This window comes from Haliaeetus leucocephalus, unplaced genomic scaffold (genome assembly GCF_000737465.1).
Source record: "Haliaeetus leucocephalus isolate CR32 unplaced genomic scaffold, Haliaeetus_leucocephalus-4.0 Scaffold135, whole genome shotgun sequence".
Lineage (NCBI taxonomy): Eukaryota > Metazoa > Chordata > Aves > Accipitriformes > Accipitridae > Haliaeetus > Haliaeetus leucocephalus.
In genome coordinates, this window is record NW_010972571.1 from 2300917 (window position 1) to 2326116 (window position 25200).

The 25200-nt window shown below is 36.8% G+C and overlaps 1 protein-coding gene across 1 annotated transcript in view; it reads left to right on the forward strand.

Annotated features, from left to right (window-relative positions):
* Positions 1-24354, forward strand: part of KCNH8 (potassium voltage-gated channel, subfamily H (eag-related), member 8) — a 208782-nt gene extending 184428 nt beyond the window's left edge. Inside the window, exons 12-16 of the mRNA XM_010585899.1 lie at positions 3586-3624; positions 5372-5727; positions 9619-9725; positions 10801-10877; positions 23644-24354. Of these exons, the coding sequence (XP_010584201.1) occupies positions 3586-3624; positions 5372-5727; positions 9619-9725; positions 10801-10877; positions 23644-24354 (1290 nt within the window). The remainder of the gene's footprint in view (positions 1-3585; positions 3625-5371; positions 5728-9618; positions 9726-10800; positions 10878-23643) is intronic.
* The last annotated feature ends 846 nt before the right edge of the window (positions 24355-25200 follow it).

Genomic DNA, 25200 nt, shown 5'->3' on the forward strand with positions numbered 1-25200 from the left:
TTGATTTCAAATCCTTTCCTGAAAGCGTATTTTAGCCTTTTGACTCCTCAGATACAAAGAATTATTCATATATTTTAGGACCCCAGACTTACAAGCAAATCAGCGAAATTATGTTTCTATTTTTGTTCATAATTCCCATGAAGGCAACAGGGATCAGGCCAGTAAAAGCAGATAACATTCTTTTAAGCCCCAAAATGCAAATTTACTTACCTGGACATTTAATGTATTAACCCCAAATTTAGCTGCATCTCTATATTTCTCTTTTTACGGTTTTATCATTGGAATTCATTTTGAATTATTGTACAGCTAATTACCTGGTTTGGCCACAATTCCTGGATGAGATTCTTCTATTAAAGACTACTGTCTGTTGACCCTGGAAAAGTCTTCAGACCACTGGATTTTGACAGCAAACCACCAGTGTTTTCAGATGGGGAATTGTTCTTTTTGTGCTTGTAATAAGTAATATAAAGATTACTGAATTTTTAAGCTCTATATATTAACATATTAAACAACTACGAGATTATAGATTTGAGATTACATACATGGAAGAATTCGATATGAGTCTGCTTTTGGTACATGAACTGTCATTGTTTTGTCTTGTGAAATTAAATTTAATAGCTGGTTTCACAAGACATAAAGAGACACAAGGGCTGAAATTAAAAATTGAGTTAGACTCTTTGACAATATTTCACATAACTCATACTAACACCAGTCTTTTTGTTTTTTTCCTAATGCATAGCAGGGGAAATACCTGTGTTTTTTCTTTCATCAGCCCTTATCCCTTATGAGTTGTGCTTCTTTTAAAAAGACTAGCATGAAAGCTATTTTGCATCCTCTTTTTTTTTGCATAAGAAAAAAAAAAACATTTTATAGAAGGTTAAACCAGTGTGTTGCCTTAAATAAAAGGTTTTAGCAGATCAGAAACTAGGACAGCACCTCATAGTTATTTATTCTGATACTACATTTTTACAGAGATAAAGCTATGTTCATGGTGAGGTCTTTAAATTTACTGCCCTTTGACTGACTTTATCAATGTTCATATTCATCTTTCCTTTTCTCTTTGAGAATGGTATTTTTGCAGGGAGAGAGAGGGGGATGTTGCTGGAGGAGGTTTAAAAGCAAAACTCTTGAGAATTCTCCCTGGCCACAGATTAATTATAGTTTCTTTTACCAACTTTCAACTACCAAGCCATAAAGTCCAGACCCCTGTTTTATATGTGCAAGATATGGCATTCAAAGTTACAGGCAATAAATATGGCTGCAGTGTATTAATAAAGAAGCAATTGCCACACTCTTTTACTGTGGGTTCTGTGCTATGGAAAAGATAGTTTGTAGGTGCAGAGTTTATAAAAAAAAATCAATTTATCCAGACTGAAATTGTCCCTAGTGGGTTAAAGGGACCAGTTTGAGAAATAGAATAAGTCTGATGAGTAGTTTCTCATGTCACATGCTCCCTTTTCACACCTATCCTTCTCTTCTGCTACCCTTCCTCCCAAGGACACTCCTTCCCCTCCCTGCAGAAAGCAACCTGCCTTCAAAAATCCCTTTACCTTTCTCTTGGTAAGGTCATAAGGCAAGAAAGTGCTGCACTAACCCCACTCCCTCCGCAGCCAGTTTCTGCCTGCTGCAGCGACCAGCAAGGGTAACACTGAGAGCAGAGGAGGATGGATGGGCGCTGTGGGTGCTTGGTTGATGGGCAGTGGAATGGTCCTGCAGCCAGGCAACGGTGCTACCACCAGGTCACAGAGCTGAAAGCCCAGCCCCGCTGAAAGACCCCAGTAGGGCTGTGGGAAATGCCACCAGGACATCTAGGAGACATCCATATAACAATTTCTTTCTCTGTTTTCGAGAGGTACAATCAGGATTGACACGTGGGCTCAGGAGGAAAAAAAAAAGTGAGAAGCAATCTTCACCTGCATTACAAACTACAAATGACAAGTCACTTCTAAAGCCTTCAGCAGGCAAATTCATACTTATTAAGATCTTTTTTTGTGAAGCTGCTAATGTTTGGGATTGGCTTGGAGTTTTAATTAAGGCTGTTATTTAATATTCATACCACACCTGTGCCTAAAAGCCAAGCAGACTGATGCCCCAAAATTCCGGGCACTCTTCTAAATTAATCTTGTTAAACATATGTGCAAAGTTGGCCATTACTACTTCCGAATTCTGACTTTAACATTTTAGTATATTTCCAGTTTCCTGTTCTCCTGAATCTTGAAGGAAATAGTGTTTGTTCAATTGGCATAGATTACAGCACAAGCTGGGAGATTTCAGCATCTGAGATCTCGTCTTCTGCCAATATCGTCTAGCACTTTATCTAACTCAGGAGGAACACAGCAGTTATTTTATTTACATAGCCTAATTATTGCAGTTGATCTGTTTGGCAGTTATTAGAGTGTTTTTGCTAAATTTATTGATACACCTGCTACTGGCTTGGCTGTTGTGGTACATGATTTCTGCTTACACAAACTTAAATATTGTATATTTGTATATTATACCACTACTAACCCTCACTTTTATGAGCAACTACAAAACGATTTTCAGGTTAACTTGAAAGACTTGTGGAGAAGAAAAAAAAAAAGAAAAAAAACCCCACAACTATTTTTTAAAAATTTGTACCTAAAATTCATGTATTTAGCAGTTCTGAAGACTTTTATCACAAACCAGGAAGTCCCAATGACTTCCAGAAAGCCTTAACTTCTTCTGCCTGAGTTTGGAAAAAATAAACTGATGCTATGAATTTAAAATCAATGTGTGTTAAGCACTTTTTATTTTGATATGTGTCTTTAGGAAAGCTGAAAATCACTTCTGAAAATTCTACCTGGCAAACTAAAATTTGCCTATAAATACAACATGTAGGCTATCAGAGACTTGCCCATGATCAACGCATTGACATTCAAATAAACAACAGAATGTTCATAACAAATATTATTCAGCAGTTCCAGTGGATATTAATAGAAATAGTTACACATTAAACTTGCATGATTTTTTCTTCTTCCTTTTCTTTTGTTTTTCTTTCTGTTTAACCAAAAAAGGGAAAATGTCATGGCCTTGGATAGCTGTTAGGCACGAATCTCCTTCAGGATTATATTGGTTCTACTTGCTTCAGTCCCATCACTGCCTTTGAAAATTCCCCAAAGATACTACAGCTAGATCATGTACATGTAAGGACTAGGCTGGCACAGGAGCTAAAGCTACAAAGAGGTAGGGCCAAAGCAGAGCACTGTTCCTGCATGGGATTCCATCAAACCAGCACTGAAACCCACCAGGCATACATTCACCTATCTACATTTATTCACAGATCTGGAGCCTTGACCCAACTTTTATTAAAGTAAAATGTTATTTTTGCAGCAACTATCTTTTTAATAAAAATAAAACAATTTTTTTTTCCTCACAGCATCTGTTTCCAAGGAGTGTCCTTAGTTCAGTGCTATGTCACCATTTAATTTAATACAGTTGTTTTATCATGAGATTCTTTTTTTGTATCAACATAAATGTTTTGGTTTAGATGTTTGTATGCTCTTGGAAGCCAATATTGTGCAGATGCACATATTTGCTACTTTTTGTTTTGTTTTGTTTTTTCAGGTAATATCAAAATTATCAAACAAGTCTACGCTATCTCAGGTATGTTAGTCACTTTTTAAATATGCCAAGGTTGACTTTGAAACATGCACACAGTTATGGCCAGAGCAAAGCTGGAGAAACTCCAACTGACTTCCAAGGTTTCAGAATGAGACTTTAAATAGCATCCTGCAGATAATTCTGCCACTGTCCATTTTATGAGTAACAGCTTATGATCTTCTCTTCCAGGTGCTGGATTTGGATATCTTACTATAGCACCTGCATTTTAAACACGTGTTTACCCTAGACAAAGTTTTGAATACGGGTAACGCTCATTCTCTGTAGTGTGTACGCTGCATCAGTGCCAGCTCCTGTACAATTTGATCATCCCGACAGCCTTCAGATGACTATTATGGTTGACAACAAGGCTGTTATATTTTATGTAGACAGGTCTTTTGCCACTGTTTTAAATTCTTACCTTTTCATACATCTCGGATGGAAAGAACCTAGTTCACTAAATCTGTCAATGTATACTAAGAGAAAAGCATTCATTTAATGGAATTATGCTGTAGAATGCAGCAAAATTAAACCCATGCTTCAAAACATTTAGACCAGATACTAATAGGGGCTTAGAACATTTGGACAAATTCCCCAGATCTGCATTTCCACCCACCCAATCTTACTTGGCCTGAATGTGGGAAATTTGACTATACAAGCTCATCTGAGGTTTTCTATCTAAAGTTAACAGTGCCTTAATCAAGCTTGATTAAGAGGAGTAGCCTGGAAAAAAAAAATTAAATAGTATTAACTTTTTCTGAAACCATGAAGTTGCATTTGGCTGTACTCTTCACTGTGACGTGTGGAGTTTGTTAATTTGACCTGGAACCTGACTCTGCCTTAGTCCATCCACCTACTTTCAATAAATACAGTAAGTTGCACCATGGGAAAAAAGGGAACTATTTTTGAGTTCTGGCCTGATCCTGACGTGAGCTCCATATTGGTGTGTCTCAGCACTCATGACCAGTATATTTTGTTACCATGAAACAATACAAACAATACACTGCTTTCTTACACTGTGCTTTAATTTGTACCTAAAGTACAGAACCCAGGTTTATGTTGACTCTAAATTGCCTTGGTTCCAACATCAAACATTCAAATTGCATTTTTTTTAAAAAACAGGTGTAGCTCTGCTTTTTGATGACTCAGTTCTGAAGTTGACACTGTCACACCACTGGTGCATTAACAGGACTTTGTATAAACTGAAAAATTTGTCTACTATCCCAGCAGTGGTTTCAGTTACAACAACTAAGAAGGATACAGAGGACATTCAGGCTTGAGCTGAACTGGTGTAAATGCTATTTATACATTATAAATGGTTCCATATGAAAATGCAGAATTATATGAATTAAGAGCCTCAGTTCTTTCCCTTGGTCCACCAGGAGTCTGAGTGTAAAATTCAAAAGAAATAATGCCTCAGCAAAGCAAGATCAATCTACTCAACCGCACATATGGCTTATGGCTTGTAAGAACTAGTCATGTAATCTTTCTTGGTAACAAAACATATTGCAGTGAGTTCACTGGCTATGTCACTAGTGACCTTTTTTAATTTGTTTATATTTTTCTCACGTATGCACATATAGCCATAGTTGAGGAGGAAAGCTATGGAAGAGTTCCAAAAGAGCTATCTCTAAAGAGAAAATGAAAGTTGTGCTACATCTGGGTTTGTTCCAGGATGAACACCAGAAGAAATTGTATTTCTGCAACATCAGGCTCTGAATTTTACCCTAGTATGTATTATCTGCTATTTTAGACAGAGCTCAAGGGAAACGGAAATATAAAGAAGACACTCCCTTCAATTGTAGAAGATGAAGATGAGGATGAGGAGGGAGAAGAAGAGAGCAGCACCCTTTCACCAGTCCATACAAGAAGCACAAATTGCTCTCAGCAGAAGAAGGCTGGAAGCAATAAAAGTCACCTAGGGAGAAACTTGAAGCAGTTGGCCTCTGGAACGGTGCCCTTTCATTCACCCATCCATGCTTGCAGTTCAAACCCCTCAAGAACCAAACATGAAACGGAGCTCCATTACTACTCCAGAAGGAAGGAGAAAAACCTTAAGTTACACCTTTCAGCACTGACCACCAGTGGTCCACCTGACCTGAGCCCAAGGTAATAGTTAGGAACAGTTATTTTCTCCTCAATCATGTAACTCCTATTAAAAATATCTTGATTGTTAGCCTATAAAATATTTCTTTTTCTTTAATAGTTAATACTTTTGTTCATCCCACAGAGAAGGATAAGTCCTCTTATTGTAGGAACTATTATACACTATTCAGACTGTTATGACTTTAGGACTTTATTGCAAAATAAAGTATTTCTACCACTAAAAAGGGAAAGTATTGAGCAATTATGAAAATGACTATTTGAATAGTCTGGCTTTCTGGTATCATTTTGTCCATCTATAATAATATGCATTCCCACAATAGCACTGTGAAATATTCTGACTCCATCAGAGAGACAGCAATTTAGAAAGCAAGTAGATGATAATATAGCATAGCTGTGCAAATACAAAAATTACTGAGTAGAGGACTGTAATGGAAAACTATTGTCTAGTAATTTTAGGAAATATTTACTTCTTTTTTACATTAGAGAAAGGAAACATGATAATGCAAGTTATGTAAAGAGTAAATATGGAGTTGAGAAACTCTGTTTTTCTGAGACGTTTTACATAAACAAGAGTCATATAATAGTTTATTGTGGCACAATTAGTGTATAATTTTAAATATTTCCATTTTTTACCTTTATGTTACTTGTAAGGTGATTTATGTATCTTACTTCTAAATTGCTGCAATGTAATAATTAGCTATTAACCAAGAGTATTGGGATCAGTTCTTCACAGAAATCACAGTCACTTTTTTCACATACAAGGAGCTGCGACAGTTAATCTTCCAGTTCAGGTTTTGGGCTCTATAATTTGAAGTATTTTACATGTTCAAGAACTTCCTTTATTCACTAGAGGAGGAGTGGTAGTTTCAGCAACTTGCCATTGCAAACTTGAAATAGCCACAGCTTGACCAATATTTGTTTAGCTCTGTCAAGACACCTGTCCCTAAGGATGCAATCATAAAAAGGACATGGAAAATTATATAGAAATATTTCCCCCTCATCATATATTTGATCAATACAATTACATTTCAAATAGGAGCAGGACAGAAACCGATTTTAGTTTTGTCAATACAGGGGAAGATAATGTGTTGAAAACCAGCTTCTACACTAGCAAAATTGAAATGCATAGAGGATATTTTCTCATTTCTTCCATAGATCTCACATGAATTTGGCTCAGGTCAGCTATGAGTAAAGGTCGTTAGCATTTGCATAACGAGTGGTAATTCAGGGAAAAGCTAGCTTTCATATTTTCTGCTGCAATGTAATCTTATTGTAATCTCATTATTGTTCTGAACATACGCAGCTAGACATTAGGACCCAAGGCTGCAAGAGCAAATGTGAAACAAGTATTGTTACATATATTATTATTTCCTATTTCCATTCATAATTTTATAACTGCACAATAATCCTGTTAATAGGCTGGAAAATTGGCCCAAGATGTATGTGTTTCTCAGACTTTGTTTTCCAGCCGAAACACTTTCATATTATTTCCCAGAATGAATTTATAGTATTAGAACATTTAAACTGACAAGTTAAAACCACTTTAAAAGAGCCTTAAATGTTTCTTAGTAAGTATTAAAGAGAAAATAAGACCTTAATTAAGATCCTCCATTTTGTTTGCTGTTGGAGAGCAGTGTAAGGGGAAGGCAAGACTCTGGTTGAAATGTCCAGTCACTGCAGTTGTGAGGTGTTTAACCACACTTTGTCAAGAGAATATACTTTGTCTGCTTAAGGAACTTGTTCTACTGTGGATGTTCCCCAGAGTAAGCCAACCAGAACGCTTCACCAGTGCTTCGGGCTCTTTCTTTGTACACCACAGTGAAGGCAATAAAGCACAGAGAATGGGTAAAATATTTAAATAGTTCTGGGCACAAGGAAGAGAAGCCAGCATCCTAACTTCTAGGACACAGTCATAGTCTTCCCAATCACTTTTTGGATACTGCCTATGAAGTAGAAGAGCATCAAGAGGAAGAAAGTGTAAGTGATAATAAAGGCAGTCCTGGGAGAAGGCATTTATGTGTTTGAATCTCCTCAGACCCACATGGATAAGTGCACTCTAGCCCTGATTGACTGGATAGAACTGGTCACACGTTAATCTTTTCTGACTTTTTGGCTTCTAGGAATGGAGGTGTCTGTCTTCAGGAGAAAATTCAGGGCTGTACAATAGCTAATTCACAAAGGGGTGAGACTTCCCAATTACTTTTGTTCCCTCATGTTTTCAACTCACTAGATTATGTCGCTCCACAGCATCTTGCCCATTAGATATTTCCCACATAGAAGCCTGTCTTTTGACTCTCCAGAACTAGCTATTTTGGCTACTATGGTTTCTTTTTAGTCTGATCTTTAAACACTTTAAAGAATATAGTGTCTATAAATTCCAAGTCACGTCTGAGTAGGTTTTCCCTCGTGTGCTTTAAAGGCAGTTAAAATGTTATCACTTTATATAATTAGAAATCTCTACAAAAGGGATATTGGTGTTTAAAATTTGCTTTTTGAAGCAGTGAGGCCGGATGACATTAAATAGGTTTTATAGCAAATTTCAAACAAAGCAGGTTTTCAGCTGCAGATAACAGTATAGGCCAGAGCAGCTGAAGCACCACATTTGATTCTCATCTCCTCCCAGAGGCTGGTTAAGACTAGAGTGAAGTCTAGTAACATCCAGCTGATGTCATGAACACTCATACATGACACAGAGCCCTAAACCCACATGAAGAGCCAGGAAGGACAACATATGGTATGCATGCAGAGCTCTAAGTTACATGGGTCTTTCCAGTCAAGAGGTTTGTTTGAGAATATCCTTATGTAGACGGAAAGTTTAATTTCCATCATCACAAAGTTATCACGATTGAGAGGCCAAGAACTCTCTGTATTCACCCTTCCAGATTAGTATTTAACTCATCTGCCTACTGTAAGACAAGTTCTGAATCTTGTGCCTGGACAAAACAAGAAATTGATGCTCCACATCTGTCAACTTGCAGCTTTTTGAGTCACTTTCATTGACTTTAAAATAGTTCCCTTTATAGTACAATTTATTATAAATGAGAACAAAAAATATTCATAATTATATATTTTTAATAATGTATATTGATTCTTCCAACTGATACCAGTTTTCTATTCTTTATATGCAGCACATTATTATTATTATTATGAAATGCTTTTTTTTTTTCTCTTTGGATTTCTTGACACTGCAAATTGGAGGTCAACTGCAATGCATGAATAGAGATAACTGACAAAAACGCCTTTTCTAGTAGTTAGATCCAATACCAACAATAATGTAACTGGGACACTGCAGGTTGGTCTACACATCTTCCTATACACAATTTGCAAACAAGATTGTTCTGCCTGAGCTAGTTAGTTTTAATCAAATTTGAGAATAGCTATTTGCATGGCAACAACACTTTTGACTGTGGTTTACAGAGATGCTTTCATAAATATATTATGTTCGGGCTTAGGGTCTGCCTAAGTAAGCCTAATACAAGAGCCTGATTGTTATGCGCAGGGAGAGTTAAACTCAACAAGAGCATAGTGAAGCATCTTTAGTTTGTGTAGAAGAAAGAATGGCAACAGATTACTTTAGATATGAAAAGCAAACTATAATCAATACAGGTTTTGTTAGGACCCAGTATATACTGCAGAAGTCATGAAAATTTTGAAACTTCAATTAATTATGTTTGGCTTCACATTCTTTCCTCTAACAGTAAGTTTAATCTTTAATGACTCACAAGAAGTTATACCAATATAATCTTTTTTACTTTTCTCCAAACTTAATGTTGTGCAAAATTTACCATTGCTTACAATGTGCCCTTTAGGAGTAATTTTGGCAATGTAATTATGAATGTGATGTTTATGAAACTGCTTATGAAACTGCTCCATCACTCTGATTTTTCTCAACAGAATTGTTGATGGGGTTGAAGATGGAAACCATAATGAGGAAAGCCAAACCTTTGACTTCAGCTCTGATCAGCTCAGGCAGGAATCCAGGTTATCTCCTACAATTGGAGGTGAGTTTTGCCTGGGAAAAAATCAATCTTTAAAGAAAACAATTTTCATAACTGCTTTTTGTTCCCCTTTGTTTCTTTGATTCTCAGAGTGGCATAAAAAGATTTAACATATATCCGTACTTTCAGTACTATTTCAGTACCAGAACTAGTCCTGTAGAAAAATACAACAGGGTCCCAAACGCCATTTCTTGTTTTCCTGCTAACAGACAGTCATGATAAAACAGCTTGCAAAGAGTAGTGTATTTTCATGCATTATATTTTACCAGCAGTATTGTAGGATCAGCAAGGAGCCTCATGCTCCCAAACCTTTGGGCATGGAAGGTACTAAACACAAGGACAAAATGCAACATAAAAACATTCTAATCCAAAAAAAAAAAAAATCATAAAGAGCCATATGCAAACTTGGGTCTCAATTTTTATTAAAGATATTTACAGAAGTGGAGGAGTATGGAAGTACCTAGATTTTTAGAAGTAAAAGAGTGAAAACCTTAAATAGCAAGAGGTTTTAGGAAGACTTAAATGACCTACACTTTGAAAAGGTTGATAAAATAGCACCACAGAGGAATAGGGCATGTCAACATGGAAAAGAAAAAGAGAAAGAAAGAGACAGAGAGGGACACCAGTGGACGAATGCTGAAGTGACACAACTACCGCCTTTTCAACACTTTTCAACATCTCCTCTTTTATGAATAAACAGTCCTCACATGGTTATGTACCTTTTGCATGGAGGCTGTAAGGACACATTTTGTTCCTGTTAAAGCCAAACAGAAAAATAATAATAGAAGCTTAATTGTATCTATGATTTTTAAAAACATTGTGTGACATGTCACATGGTTGGCACCAGGGTTGTCATTTTCAGTCCTTTCATGTTCAGACTGAAGCAAGCAGTATGAACTTTTTTTTGTCACACTTTTCTTGCATGTTATACACTGAACATTAAACACAAGATTTTATTTTCATTCCATTCAAGTGCAAACTAGGTTTAAATTTAAAGCATTGGATAAGTGCAAGAATAGCATTGCTGTTTCCAAGTTATTATACTTCTCTCATTTACATGCATTTGAATTATTTTCAGAGGCTGAAATTGGTGCTGCTGTGCTTGTTATCAAAGCAGAAGAGACCAAACAGCAGATCAGCAGGCTTAATGACGAGGTAATGAGCTTTTGTGGGGGTTGGAGAATATTAACAATGATTCAAGGAATGTTGAAAAACTCAGAAAACTTGGGAATATGATAAATTTGTGATAAAGAAGTCTGCAAAACTGGATAGGGTTCCTACATTTAGGACAGTTTGGGGCTTTTAACTCTTTCCCAGATTAATTTTTTACATGAAAGCTATATAAAAGTTTGTGTCACAGGCTAGAGCTAAAAACAAAGCGAGGTTAGCATAGTTAGTGTACCTAACTTTCTTGGGATTTATCCTCTTCTGGATGTACTTCCATTTCCCTCTTTCCTCTCATTCTTTCTCCAAGCCCCTTCTTCCAACTTTTCTTGTCTTGGTGAATGCTATGCTTTTGGAGAATTTCCTCGAAAGAAATGCAAATCCAGTCATGTTCACATTCATATCAAACATTTCAAATCACTTTACCTGTGCCTATTTAGAATAAAACAGAAGTTCATTCATTCCTGCTTAAGCAATATGACCTGAGGAATGCAGGGCCAATATTGTTCAGTGGTGCTTTCTATTCTTCCCTTCTAATAACTTCAAGCCTGTAATCAACTATGAATCCTGTCATGGTTTAACCCCAGCCAGCAACTAAGCACCACGCAGCCGCTCGCTCACTCCACCGCCATCCAGTGGGATGGGGGAGAAAATCGGGAAAAGAAGTAAAACTCCTGGGTTGAGATAAGAATGCTTTAATAGAACAGAAAAGAAGAAACTAATAATGATAACACTAATAAAATGACAACAGCAATAATAAAAGGATTGGAATGTACAAATGATGCGCAGGGCAATTGCTCACCACCCACCGACCGACACCCAGCCAGTCCCCGAGCGGCGATTCCCCGCCCCCACTTCCCAGTTCCTAAACTAGATGGGACGTCCCATGGTATGGAATACACCGTTGGCCAGTTTGGGTCAGCTGCCCTGGCTGTGTCCTGTGCCAACTTCTTGTGCCCCTCCAGCTTTCTCGACGGCTGGGCATGAGAAGCTGAAAAATCCTTGACTTTAGTCTAAACACTACTTAGCAACAACTGAAAACATCAGTGTGTAATCAACATTCTTCACATACTGAACTCAAAACATAGCACTGTACCAGCTACTAGGAAGACAGTTAACTCTATCCCAGCTGAAACCAGGACAAATCCAACACTAAATAGATGTCCTCTGACTAAACTCTTTCATATATCCAGCTACTGCAGTACTTTGGCTAACAAGATGAAAGCATTAGACTTTAACTTCACAGTTATACTGCAAGACTAAAATCTGTTCCTAGCATACTCTGACTTTCACTATGAACAGGTTAGAGACAATTTCTTATGATTCCACATGAGGAAAGATTTAAATAAGTCCAACCACACAGATTCACTTCTTTTTTCCTGATCTCTTCGGTTACCAGAAATGTCAAGTTTTATTTTATTTTTCCTTCTATATTGTGTACACTTAATCTAGTTATTCTTTATTTCCATATATGAAGTATTGGGCTTGTAAACTTCTTTCATTCTGGGTCAGGTTAACTTGGTTATATAACATATAGCTTAAATATCCTAAGCTAAGAATGCATGTATAGTTAGTTAGTCACTATGAATGCATCTCCTCATTTGTACATCAAACTGTAGAGTTCAGACAAAAGTCATGCCCCATTGACTACAGTTTTTTATAAGGCTTGGTCAAAGAACTCAAAAGTATCTCCCAGGTGTTCATTGACAATACTATTATGATAGAAAATTATATTCCCTATGTAATACTTTTGAAACAGACAATTCATATTGATTCATTCATTTTGACTTTGAAGAGGACAGGTATGTTTAAAATATGAAGATGTATTATGTGGTTATCTGCAAGAGGCAACTGGAAAATACATCATGATGGCAGATGTGCTAAGGTAGGCATCTTGTGGATTAACCAAACATTTCAACTGCAACAGTTCTGGGCTTGCCATTGCTTTTCTAGTGAAAAGCAATAAATAAATCTTGGAGCAGGGCATTATGTTAAACAAAAGAAGAAAAAAAAAAAAAACGTGATGAAGGTCATTTCCCTCCATGCACAATCCTCATTTTTCCCTGCTAACACTATCTGAACAAAATGTTATGCAACTTGCTTACTCACACTAAAATAAAAAAGGAAATATGACCACATGCAGTAAACCACTAAAGTTTCCACACCAGGAAACAGAATCCAAAATCCAGAGACAAACTTTTCACTGTTCTGAATATGGTTCACTCTTTTATTTTAAAATTGAGGAGGGGGGACCAGTCCATTTTTTCAACATAATATGCTACCTGTGAGACTTCACTTGAAGTAAGAGGTGCTTACCTCCCAAGACTGCTGCAATCTCTCCTTGGATAGAGACAGATTTGAACCACTAATTCTTGATTAAACAAGTCAATCATTAGGTTGTCAGACAAAAAGAAGTCATCACCAGCAGATCCTTCTTTTCTTTCCACAGGAAGTGTGACGAAAGTAGGTTCATGTATAGTCTCTGTCTGTTGAGCAGGTATTACGAGTCCTATAAGTAAAAGGAGGAGAATCTCTGGAGATTTAAAGAGAGTACCACCAACTTCTGGAGTCTTGCTAGCTTGCTGTATAGGACAGAATTTGTTTTCACACTGCATAACTGACTGGGGCCTGCACCAACAGAGAGTGCTAAGTACTAAAAGTGGAAGCCAAACAAGATTTTGGTAGGTTTAAGACATCTTTTGGCACCACCTGAATTGATTGACATCTGGCCTGGTTAGTGATAAAACGACATTAATAGTAATGCAACCAGATGATACAAATAACACTATAATGTTGAAAAAATTCTGAAAATAGTTGTACTTACTGTTTAGTCACAGCAAAGAAAGATACCTTTCTCTGATTACAGAACCTCATAGAACTTACAGAAGATTATAGAGCTACATGAGGCTACATGAATGATTATGGAAAACCTACACTCTGGAAAACACACCAGACAGTCTAGGAACCTAAGGGAACATTTATATTCAACTTTGCAGTATCGCTAAGATTAATTTACTCCATGCTGTATAGAGTACATTACAAAGAGTACATCTACACTAGTGTAGACATGTTTAAGATTAAGATTGTTGTTAGTGCCTTGCAGTGCTTGGAAGGAGTATTCTCTACTTTCCAAACCTATATTTTGTTTTCTGTCTTTGGTAGAAAGTCCCCTAGCAAAGGCAACAGCATTCTGCATTCTGACCAAGCAAGGGTCTTAAACATAGAAACATTTATATACATGAGAATTCTCAATTCAATGTGACAATGCATGGGCATACAATATGGACAAATATTGGACTGGGACATAAAAAAAAGACATGAGAAGCAATTCTGAACTGGTGTAGATTTAGATTTCATAGGTAACATTCTGGGCTCAAATACCAGAGACAGATGGGTATGCTCCAAGTCATCCCATGGATCAAAATTTACACTGAAAAAACTTCATGACTATAAGGCTGCTTAATTGCATATTCTACATGTATTCAAACATGCCCCATCTGGAGTTTCTGAACTGACAGTACTGACTTGGTACTTAGCCAAATAAGCCTATGAGTAGTCTTGCTGGAATACACTAGCTGTTCCTTGGGGGTTTTGTTGTTACATTAAGCATTGAACAACACTTGTAGACCCAGCCCTTTTATCATTCCATCACTCAATGATGACCGTTAATGGAAGATTATGACTGATGCTACAGCAGACTGCTAGCAGTAGTTAAAATACTGGCAGAGTTAAAAACAAATATCTCTATTAAGACATGCAGACTCCTCCTGAAAAAGAAAATATGAGAAAACAGGTCACAAGTAGCCAACAGCAGCAAACATTTTCATTAATACATTTTCCAGTGGATATTAGAAGCCAATCAACAAATGCAGAAATAACTGCTTTCATGAAAGGCAATTGTATTACAACAGTTCACTAGTTAGATTAAAAACACTTCAGCTGTTCATTGGGGGAACAAAGACATGCATCTTCCCATTCAGATATTCAATATGGTCTGTTGTTAGCAAAGCAAAGCAAAGCAAAAAAAAAGTTACCCCAGAGATAAATCTATAAAACAAGCTATACCCAGCTTAGATATCCAGTGGAGCTCTTAGCAGTATTTTAGACATATGACAGTCACTACATAATCCAAAGGATTATTACCTAAGAAGGGGACTAACAGAAGACGGAGCCTTGATTTCACTTCTCAGATTTTGTTACCTATTAACTTTAGGACTAATGGATGCACAGACTTCCTCTAAGGAGGGTAGGCTCCAAAGTCAGCACTGACACTTTATTAGGCAATGTGAGATAAACTTGAACACACCCCAGATTCCTATTGTATACCTCCATGGTTTGTTTGGCTGCTCAGATAGCTACCCAGCTTCTTCATTCCCTCACCTAACCTCACTTTGCATTTTGAGCCTGAATGAGATCCAATCTAATAAAAGGGAATTTCCCTTCGGTTCAGTATTGCAAGGTGGAGTGGAATAGGACTACTTAATCTCCTACCCTGTTTGCCCATTGCACTTAGTCTAAATAATCACTGAATAAAAAAGGCTTGACTTTCATTATAGTTCAGTGTGTTCAGTATGTGGCAGGCAAGAGAGTTAAGGTTCAGGTTCTTGCTCCCGTAAAAATCCAATTATTTAAGCGATAGTTTCAAGACTAAGTGAACAAAGACAATCCAAAAGAAAATGCTACCAATTAAGAGTTTTAGAAAATGTGATGGGCAAAGAAAGACAGAAGGAATTTGGTTTGTTGAGATCTGCTGGAACAGCATGTTTCCAGTGCCCAACAGCATGGCACATGTTCTGAGCTGGGAAAAGCTTGATTCAAAGACCTGCTACAAATTAGGCAGAGCAAGAATTTAAGAATAGGTGTTCCGCCTTACAAGTACGCATCCTTCCTTTGCAGACGTCTGTACTCACAACCTGGTCTTTCCAATGCATTTGTCTGCAAAAACTGATCAGATGGGTGCATCTAAACATTCAGCATTTTTTCAGAGGCACCATTTAGCTGGTGCAATCATACATAACTACTAAGGAGCCCAGAAGTAAAAATAGGAAATCACTGAGCAGATTTTCTGAGAAATACAGATGGCCATAAGTCTAGATTAAAGCACCTGCCTATCACTGTCCCATTGTCTGTAGCTCTGTATCATTTGAATGTAAAAGTATGAAAAGAGTGTGGAAATACTTGCACTTTGATTCGATGTGCAAAAGTCAAATCTGAATTGTTTAAAACATAGACCAGCTAAAAATAAGAAAATATCCAAATTTTAGTCATAAGTTTTCTCACATAATTTGCAGAGCGCACATGTACATGTTCTGCATTCAAATACACAGGTACAGTTTCATGCTCAGATATACAGGACATCCTGGACAGTGCATGCAGACAAACTCAGATTTCTTTGTCATGTACCCTGGTTTTCCCATATATAACCCAGCTCCAGGGCAGCCTCCTTCAGCTTCAGAATCTGGGGGCTGATTTCATACTTTACAACATCAGTAGACCCCACGATTACAGTACTAAAACAGGATAATGAACAGAGTACTCACATTTCTCCCATTCAACTGAAAAACAAACAAACATGAGGAAATATGAATAGGGTCAGGTTTTGTACTAGAAAATTGCCTTTTATTTAGCTGCATGTTGGAGCACTTAGTGGAAATTCAGCTATTTTTTATTTTAGGTTTTTTAGATGCAAGTGCTTTAAATACTCGAAGCATTTGGCACTTATTCAGAACAAAGAAAATGCATTCACAGGGATATTTCACTTTCATCTAATGAAAGGAACAATCCTAAATAAATAGGCTTATTTTCTAAATTACCTAAAGAAATATTATAAATAGATTATTTTAAAACATATTTCACAACAAGCTGCCCAAAATCAATCTCATTCTCCTCTCAGGACAAGAAAAAAAGCATTATTTTTTTTTAAGCAAAATATATTCCTTAATACTAAAAATGTATGCACACAATGGAAACAGTCATTTTATAATCAGTGCCAACAAAGAAAATTTGGTGAAGTTAATCAGGCCTTCAGTTTTACATAGGGCATGTACTGTTGAAGTTCAATTTGCAGCTTAAGAAGTCATAGAAAGAGCTCCCCTGACTTACAGTAATAAAAACTATGTTCTTTGTAACAAGTTCATAACTATATTATCACATGAGAGAAATTATTTTGCAGCAAGGCTATCCCAATAATTGTGTTTGGAAAATATCCTTCAATCAAGAAAAATGTGGCAAAAAGTGAACTAATGGCATTTATTGATAATGAAAACTAATTACAACTAATCTATCCATTTTGGATTTTAGCTATGTAAATTTAGCATAAAAGACATAAAACCTAGTATTATTTGTGTAAAGAAATAAAAGCTTTGTAAACAATAAACACCAAGTAAGCACATTTTTTGTCTCCTGAGATTTGTAAAAATGTATTTTCCTTTTAAGATTGACATTCATACATTCAAAGAACTCCTACCTTGTTGTTGTTTTGGCGCTCTCTCTGCTCTTGTATTTTGATGATTGTAGAGTAGTCTTTCCAGCTAATTTTTTTCTTTCTTTTAATGTTAGCTCAATAGCTATTGGCAGATGAAGGTAACAAAAATGGCTGATGCTTTAAAGTTTAGGTTAATCTCTTTTTTAAGCAGGACATAGCATACACATGGCATAGGTCCTATATGCTGTGGTCTCTCTCTCACACCTTTCCTTGGTGGAAAGGCACCTGAGACAAATAAATTAATCGAGAGAGGAAGCCATGCAGTTTAAAAATCAACTGGACACCAAAAGCTGACTTCAGTTTTGAATAAAAATTATTACTACCATGACAGATGACAACAATTATCCAGTTAACTCTCTAACAGGCATTTCAAAACCTTCCTGTACTGAAAAGATCTATTTTCCCAACACTTAGATGTAAATCTCTGTTGGTATGCTGTTCACTGCTTTTTCTCTTATGCCTAGAAGATATAAGAAAAGGCTGATTGCCATTCTCCTTCTAAAACCAATTTACACTGGAAACATACTGTTCCAGCAGATCTCAATGAACCAAATTCCTTCTGTCTTTCTTTGCCTGTCACATTTTCTAAAACTCTTCATTGGTAGCATTTTGGATTGTCTTTGTTCAAATCTTTTAAGTCACTGACAAAGTACATGATCTCAAGCTGCAACAGTCATTCCTAGTGAAGAGAACCCCCTTCCTGTGCCCAATAAAAAACAAATGCTGTTGATATATCCTGGGAGCATGATTAATGCCTGCAAATTGTAATTGAACAAAACTCCACAGACATTTTCCTATAATATTCTGCATAGGCAGAATATTATACTTATATTCACGCCTCTGACATTTTCTTTTCAGATACGATGTTTAACACTTATCTTTGTTGAATTTCATATTACTGATATTTAAAAGTGAACATGAATTCCATTTAGCCATTAAAAATAAACATTAAATAAAAACAGATCAGGATAGGCTGCTAAAAAGGATGGCTTGAAACGTCCATGGATAATAGCATACCATTGATCATAAAACATTCTGATCATGTATGAATCCAACTCATAGTGATTACATTTCAGTCATATTTTCTTAGTTGGTTTAGAAGAATGTCATGCAGACAGTAACATCTGAGAAGTCGTCTGACAAGATATATATTATATCTACTGTTTCTTCTTATCTATTAAACCAGCTTTTCAGATAAAGAAGAGAATTAAATTGTTTTGCCATGGTTTATTCTTGAGAAATGTATGTTGCCTGTTCTCTTTTAACTATTCCTTTAGGTGCTTATAGAAATTGTTTGCTTTATGTTTTTGCCTGATATCATATATACAACCTCAGGTTTTCTTTCAACAGTTTACATGAACAGCTTTTCTTCTCCCAGCCACCTGGGATTTCCATGATCCTCCATTTGCTCTCAGTCAGCAGCTAGTCAGTCAGAGTTTGACCCCAAAAGTCCTCGAAGCAGTAATTTCCAAACCTGGTTTTCTTATTGCCACCATCATGCTGACACCGTCCTGAATCTATGCCAAACTGAAGGCAGCATTCACATCCAAAAATGAAGAGCCACAAATTATTATTAGAACTGCAGTTTGGGAATGCTTTTTCTAGACCAAATTCATGGGACCCCTATTGACTTGAATACAATTATCTAGTCCTTTATAATTTTCTGTTCTGTCCTTACTTGTTTAATAGCAATAATCTTAGTGTCCTAATTTACCCAGACAGACTGGTTGCCCTGGAACTACCCGAGAGCTGGCTATTGAGTCAGCAGAGAAACCAGCAATTTTTCTTCTACTCCTACATGATAAAGCCAATTGCACAACCTTCCAGATTTCTGGACTTATTTTGCTGAAACTGAGCCATCATATCATTGCACAAATCTTACATATTTAATCTGAACTCAGATTAGCTGCACTGGATTTTTTTTTTTTTCCCCTGCAACTAGCTTTATTCCTAAAGTGCCATTAAATCAGAAATGTCTGTCACCGTGTCATGGTTTAACCCCAGACAGCAGCTAAGCACCACGCAGCCGCTCACTCACTCTCCCTCCCATCGAGTGGGATGGCGGAGAAAATCAGGAAAAGAAGTAAAACTCCTGGGTTGAGATAAGAACAATTTAATAGAACAGAAAAGAAGAAACTAATAATGATAATGATAACACTAATAAAATGACAACAGCAATAATAAAAGGATTGGAATGTACAAATGATGCGCAGGGCAATTGCTCACCACCCACCAACCGACACCCAGCCAGTCCCCGAGCAGCGATTCCCTGCCCCCCACTTCCCAGTTCCTAAACTAGATGGGACGTCCCATGGTATGGAATACACTGTTGGCCAGTTTGGGTCAGCTGCCCTGGCTGGGCATGAGAAGCTGAAAACTCCTTGACTTTAGTCTAAACACTACTGAGCAACAACTGAAAACATCAGAGTTATCAACATTCTTCACATACTGAACTCAAAACATAGCACTGTACCAGCTACTAGGAAGACAGTTAACTCTATCCCAGCTGAAACCAGGACAGCATTCTAGTAAAAAATTTAGCATTAAAAAAAATTTAAATGCTAGAATATATAATGGAAAAACAAAGAAACCTGGTTAGCCAATACCATTTAAACAAAGCAATAATCACCATCATCATCTTACATTACATAGAGCTTTTCATCATTTTTATGGAAAGGTTTAAATACTATCAACTCCATTGCTACTTAACTGCATGGAAAAAAGTATTCAAACTGCACAAAATTTTAATATCGCTAGTTAAGAAAAATACTCTTTATACTGAAACTGTCAAAATAATTTGAGAATGCAAATTACAACTACTAAAACTCATATTGGTCAGGGTATCAGAAAGTGTTATTATTAAAGTCCATATGTTAAAACAACTAAAAAAATCTGGGTTTTTAACCTCTGTTTTGAGAGGTATTCTTTCTTTATAACAGAGTCTGCTAAAAAAGTACCAGCACATTGCTTTTGACCAGCCTGAGAAGCACCTCTTGCTAGTTCAAGCTAAATCTGTATAAATCCCAGTTTCTATATCTGGAAACATTGCAGTATCTTCTTCAAGTCCTAGAAACTGTTAAGGCAGCATTTCAAGTATATTTGGGATCTCACAGATCATTTTAAAGCTGTCTGCCTAGCACAGCAGGAACCATTTGTACAACTAGCTGTATTGCCTAGCAATAATCACTGAAGTCCTGAAAAGACAATAGCCTTACCAGCATGCAAGGAATTAGGCCTTTCGCTCAGGAGGAAACTGTCCTGCTTTCAATTTCTATTTCACAGACTTAAAATTTCTTTTGCTTTTAATCTCTGGTTTTTTGCACTTTCTGGACCACTGTGATGTTGTTAACGTTACTGATAAAATTGTTCCCTGTTACACCTGCTTATTTGCATCTGCTCAAGAATCTCTGCAGGGTGTAAAAAGGATAGCATAAAGAGTATAGTATTGATAGTAACAGTAACTATGTCATTATATAAGTATAATAACATAGAGATAGATGGTAATTAATAGTAGCACAGATATTGGAGGTTTAATCTGGTAAGATTAACAGTTTGAAAAATCCAGAAAAGGTTTTAAATGATCCAGAAAATTACATATTTGCTTTGCCTGTGTGTTGAGCAGTATTGGTCCAGATAGATCTCATTAACTGGTGGTCAATTTCTGATGAGGTCTGGAACATACTACTATCATACTACTGGAAACTATTAAAGCATACATCAAAGGCTGGTTTATCAGGTCAGTTGCTATGGCTGTGCGAGAGCAAGCTTGTGAGGAGACAGCACTTTAAAAGCTAGCTGATATATCAAAAATAGTATCTGGGCACTAGAGCAAGTTGTAATTAACAGAAATTCAGGACTGCCACATGTACTGATGCTGGGATTGATTTTTGCTGCATTGTCTTAATGAATTGGCAAAAGAAACGTGTTAAAGAATAATTAAACTTTTAAAAAACCTTTAAGAAATCAGAAATGGAAGAGAAAAACATAGACCAAACCAAACAAGATATTTTAAAGTGGCAGGTATTTTCACACAGCATTCATAGTTTGGGTAAGGTGCATACTCATAAGGTAGTATCAATCTTCCTACCTGCATAACTGCAGAAAGCCCTGTAAAATGGATGCAAATTGGGAAATTAGGCACAGAAAATAAAGTTGCTTTATCTGCTAGAAGTAGGGGCCAGTGCTGATCCTAAAAAGAACTGTGACCACTGAATCTAGGTAGCCATGGGTTTAGTTGTCCTTCTCCCCACTTTCTTCCCAAAGAAGCTTTTGGAGGTTTTGCAGTGCCATCTCCCAGTTCCCAATGGAGCACAGAAGTTCTTGCATGGTTGATTTGACCAGAAATCTCAGTGTGTTTCCTTACAGTCTGACAGTACCAAGAACCTTCTCTGGCTGCTCTGACCCCACAGGAAGCCTGTTCACAAATCACTCTCCTAACAAATTTTAATCCCTGACATTAACTGAAGTTCAAATGAGCTACCAGGCAAAAGCTTAATCTCAGCTGGCAGAAGGAGATCTCATGGTTATTTTCTATCTAGCATGACTTAATTAGGTAACAAGGCAGAAAGAAAGAGAGGTGGAGAGAGAGACAGAGACAGATCCTATAATGTGTCACTCAAGTGCCTTCTCCCTTTAAGCATTTTCCCTCCAGGAGTAGTGTGATCATTACAATACTATTAAACAATATGATGGGTTTGAACTTTTAGCTCGGAGAGAAACGAATAGATGTATAGGAGCTGTATTGGAGCTTCCTACTGTCCTTCTAACTTGGAATTTCTTTATAATTATTGTGCCTGTAGTAATGCAGTCACACTCAGCCTGAAATGTCTTTTCGGCAGATTTCTTTGGAACTATCTTGTCAGAAAAGTGAAAATTCTATTTCTACTTCTGAGTACATGAAAATTAATCTGTGCAGGACACCTAATTGGTGGTGTCTTTACTTCGGGTCAAAGAAAGGCCTCCTGGATTAGCTTTTTTTCCTTCTGACAGGTGTTTTATCCTTCTGAAGATAAACATGCAGTCAGGTCTTTGTTTCAACAGAGTATTTTCACTAGCGTCAGGATGAGAAACTCTATTTTTAACAGTAATGACAGTGGTTTGATCTAAAATGAATTGATTAGCTCCATGGAGGCAAAGTTCATTTCTACCTCTTGATAAGTTCATTTCTCTTTATTAAAAATAATTGACCGATATTACCTTCCTACAAACTTTTCCTTCAGAAGGAAAAAGGAAAAACAAACACATTTGAAATGGTGAGTGGGTCACTTCTGTGTTTGAGTTAAGCTTTTAATTTCCAAAAATGTCCTTATAATGTCCTAACAGATGTCCCCATTAAGGTTCATATATCAATTTACTTTAAAACACAAATTCAGAACTTGTCAATCTGATCCCCACCCAAATCAGCAGTTTTGGGGAGATTAAAGACTTCATGTAATTCGTGTAATTAATTGGACCCTATCAGTGGTTTCAGCATTACAAAAAAAAAAAGGTTTAATAGCAAATATGATTCTTCCTTTTGCACACACACCAGAGTAATCTGTTACGGATTACTATCTCTCTCAGTGTTACACGCAATACCTTTCAAGCATAAACATAACTACATGGAAGCAAACTGTTTCACAGGCTTTCATATTGTTTAAATGTTTAGAGGTAGCTACTGGGTTTTAGAGTTTCCAGTTTCTTTTCTTCTTTTTTTTTGTTTTTAGTAGTAGTCCACCAGATTTTTGTATAACTACTACTTGCATTCGACAACTTCGGGTATGGGTTTCTTTTATTCTACTATGAAGACAGCAGTATATTTCACATGTGTATTTCTGAACAAGATTTCACAAGACCTCATTTTTATACCATTCATCAGTATAAAATTGGTTAATAAAAAAGGTTTACACATTAAAGTATTTAATGATCAATCAAGAAGTTATTGATGTCATATTGCCACTGGAAATCATCCCAGTTCTGACCCTAAGGCCATTCTTTATATACAGAGTATCATTTAAAATCAGGTGAATTATGCCTACCATGTTTCCATCATACGTTTTTATTGGGTTGCTTTAATTGTTTTGGCATGCCACAGGAAGTGTAACACATATCTGTGGTAAGGCAGATGGATGGACTATTTCCCACACATATATCAGTAGACTATATTTCTTTAAAGCAAAGACACTACGCCACAGATCAAAGCTGATATTGTTAGAAGGAAAAAAGGTTTGTATGTGTGTATTTCAGGCACAACTGCATAAATAAATACTGTGATATTTTGCCCTGCCATAATAGGTGACAACTTTAACTCAAGAAGTCTCACGATTAAGTAAGGATATGAAGAACGTCATGCACCTTCTGGAGAACCTGCTCACATCCCAGAAGCCTCCTGGGTTCTGTGCTGTGCACGGCATATCTCGAAGTCCTACCCTGGAAAGTCTGCAGTCTCGAATGGCTTGCACTACTCATCAACCTTGCACGCACATGCAAGCTGGGAACTTTATTTGCACCAAAGCACAACTTTGCCACAGCAACACGTTACGTGACATTTGGAACACAGATCTGTCCTCCATAGGCAGCAGTCCCCAAAGAACTGAACCCAATCTGCAAAATTCTATGGAGGGTGAATTTTATTATACCCCGGGCCTTCACAATTCCCCCTCCCAGTATCAGGTAATTCAGAAAGACAATTTACAATTTTTAAGATGCACCTCTCCCCATTCAGGCACTACCTTGACTCCTCTTCAGTCTATTTCAGCAACTCTTTCTTCTTCAGTATGCTCTTCATCAGAGACATCGTTACACCTCGTGCTCCCCAGCAGATCTGAGGAAGGTAGCTTTAGCCAAGGAGCAATCAGCTCGCTAAGCCTTGAGAATCTGCCGGGATCGTGGGACCTGGAAGGAACAGCTGGAGTAGTTTCTGCACAGACCCCAGATTTCCCAATAGACATTGTGACAAGCACAAGGGATGTTAAAGATAAAGATTACCAAGCCATAGACGTATAATGAGAAACAGTGTAGTGGTACTCGAAGCATGTTCCACAGCTGCCAGTTTTAAATTTAGAGAGTACTGCATGACTGCTTTATTTGACCTTTTCTCTGGCAATCATGGAGACTTACAAACATGAAAATTCAGATTTATAGAAAGTAAGAAAAGGTATTGCCAGTTCATACTATAGGAAAAAAAAAATAATTCTAGATTCTAGAAGCATGTTGAAAAGCATTTTGTATACAGTTATAACTTACTGGTCTGTTTGGCAGACTTTTGTGATAGTCCAAAGACCCTGAGGGTCAGAGCAGCTGGAAGTCTAGGACAAAAGAATTGTCATGGGTGGCTTTTGTTCATCGAAGCAAAGGTTTTCCCTGAGTGTCTGACTGTTGTTCCCAAACAATATCTATGGCACTGTTTGCTTCAGGTGATCGTGGGTCCTGCTGGTCTGTTTGTCAGTGCTGTGAAGGCAAAGGGACAATTATCGCTGCATGTCATCTAGACAATCAACTAAATAGAGCTGGTAGAGAGTGGTTAGTTGTTGCACGTTATTTGTCATGTAAATGAAACCTCTTAATTTATCTAAAAATACTATTTTTATATACTTGGTATGAAATGTACTTAAAAATTATTTAAATATTTATAAGGACAATAAGAGTTTGTTTTCATTTTGGTAAAAGCTTGCTGTTTTAACAAGAAATGCACTACCATTGTGTATTAGATCAAATACTATTTATTGTTAAGATATTATGTAGTTTACAAATGGATTCCTTTTTATGTGCATGCACTTTGCAATGAATGTATTCATGCTGGTGGAATACAAATAAATTAAGGTATTATTTTATCTAAAAAAAAAAAAAATA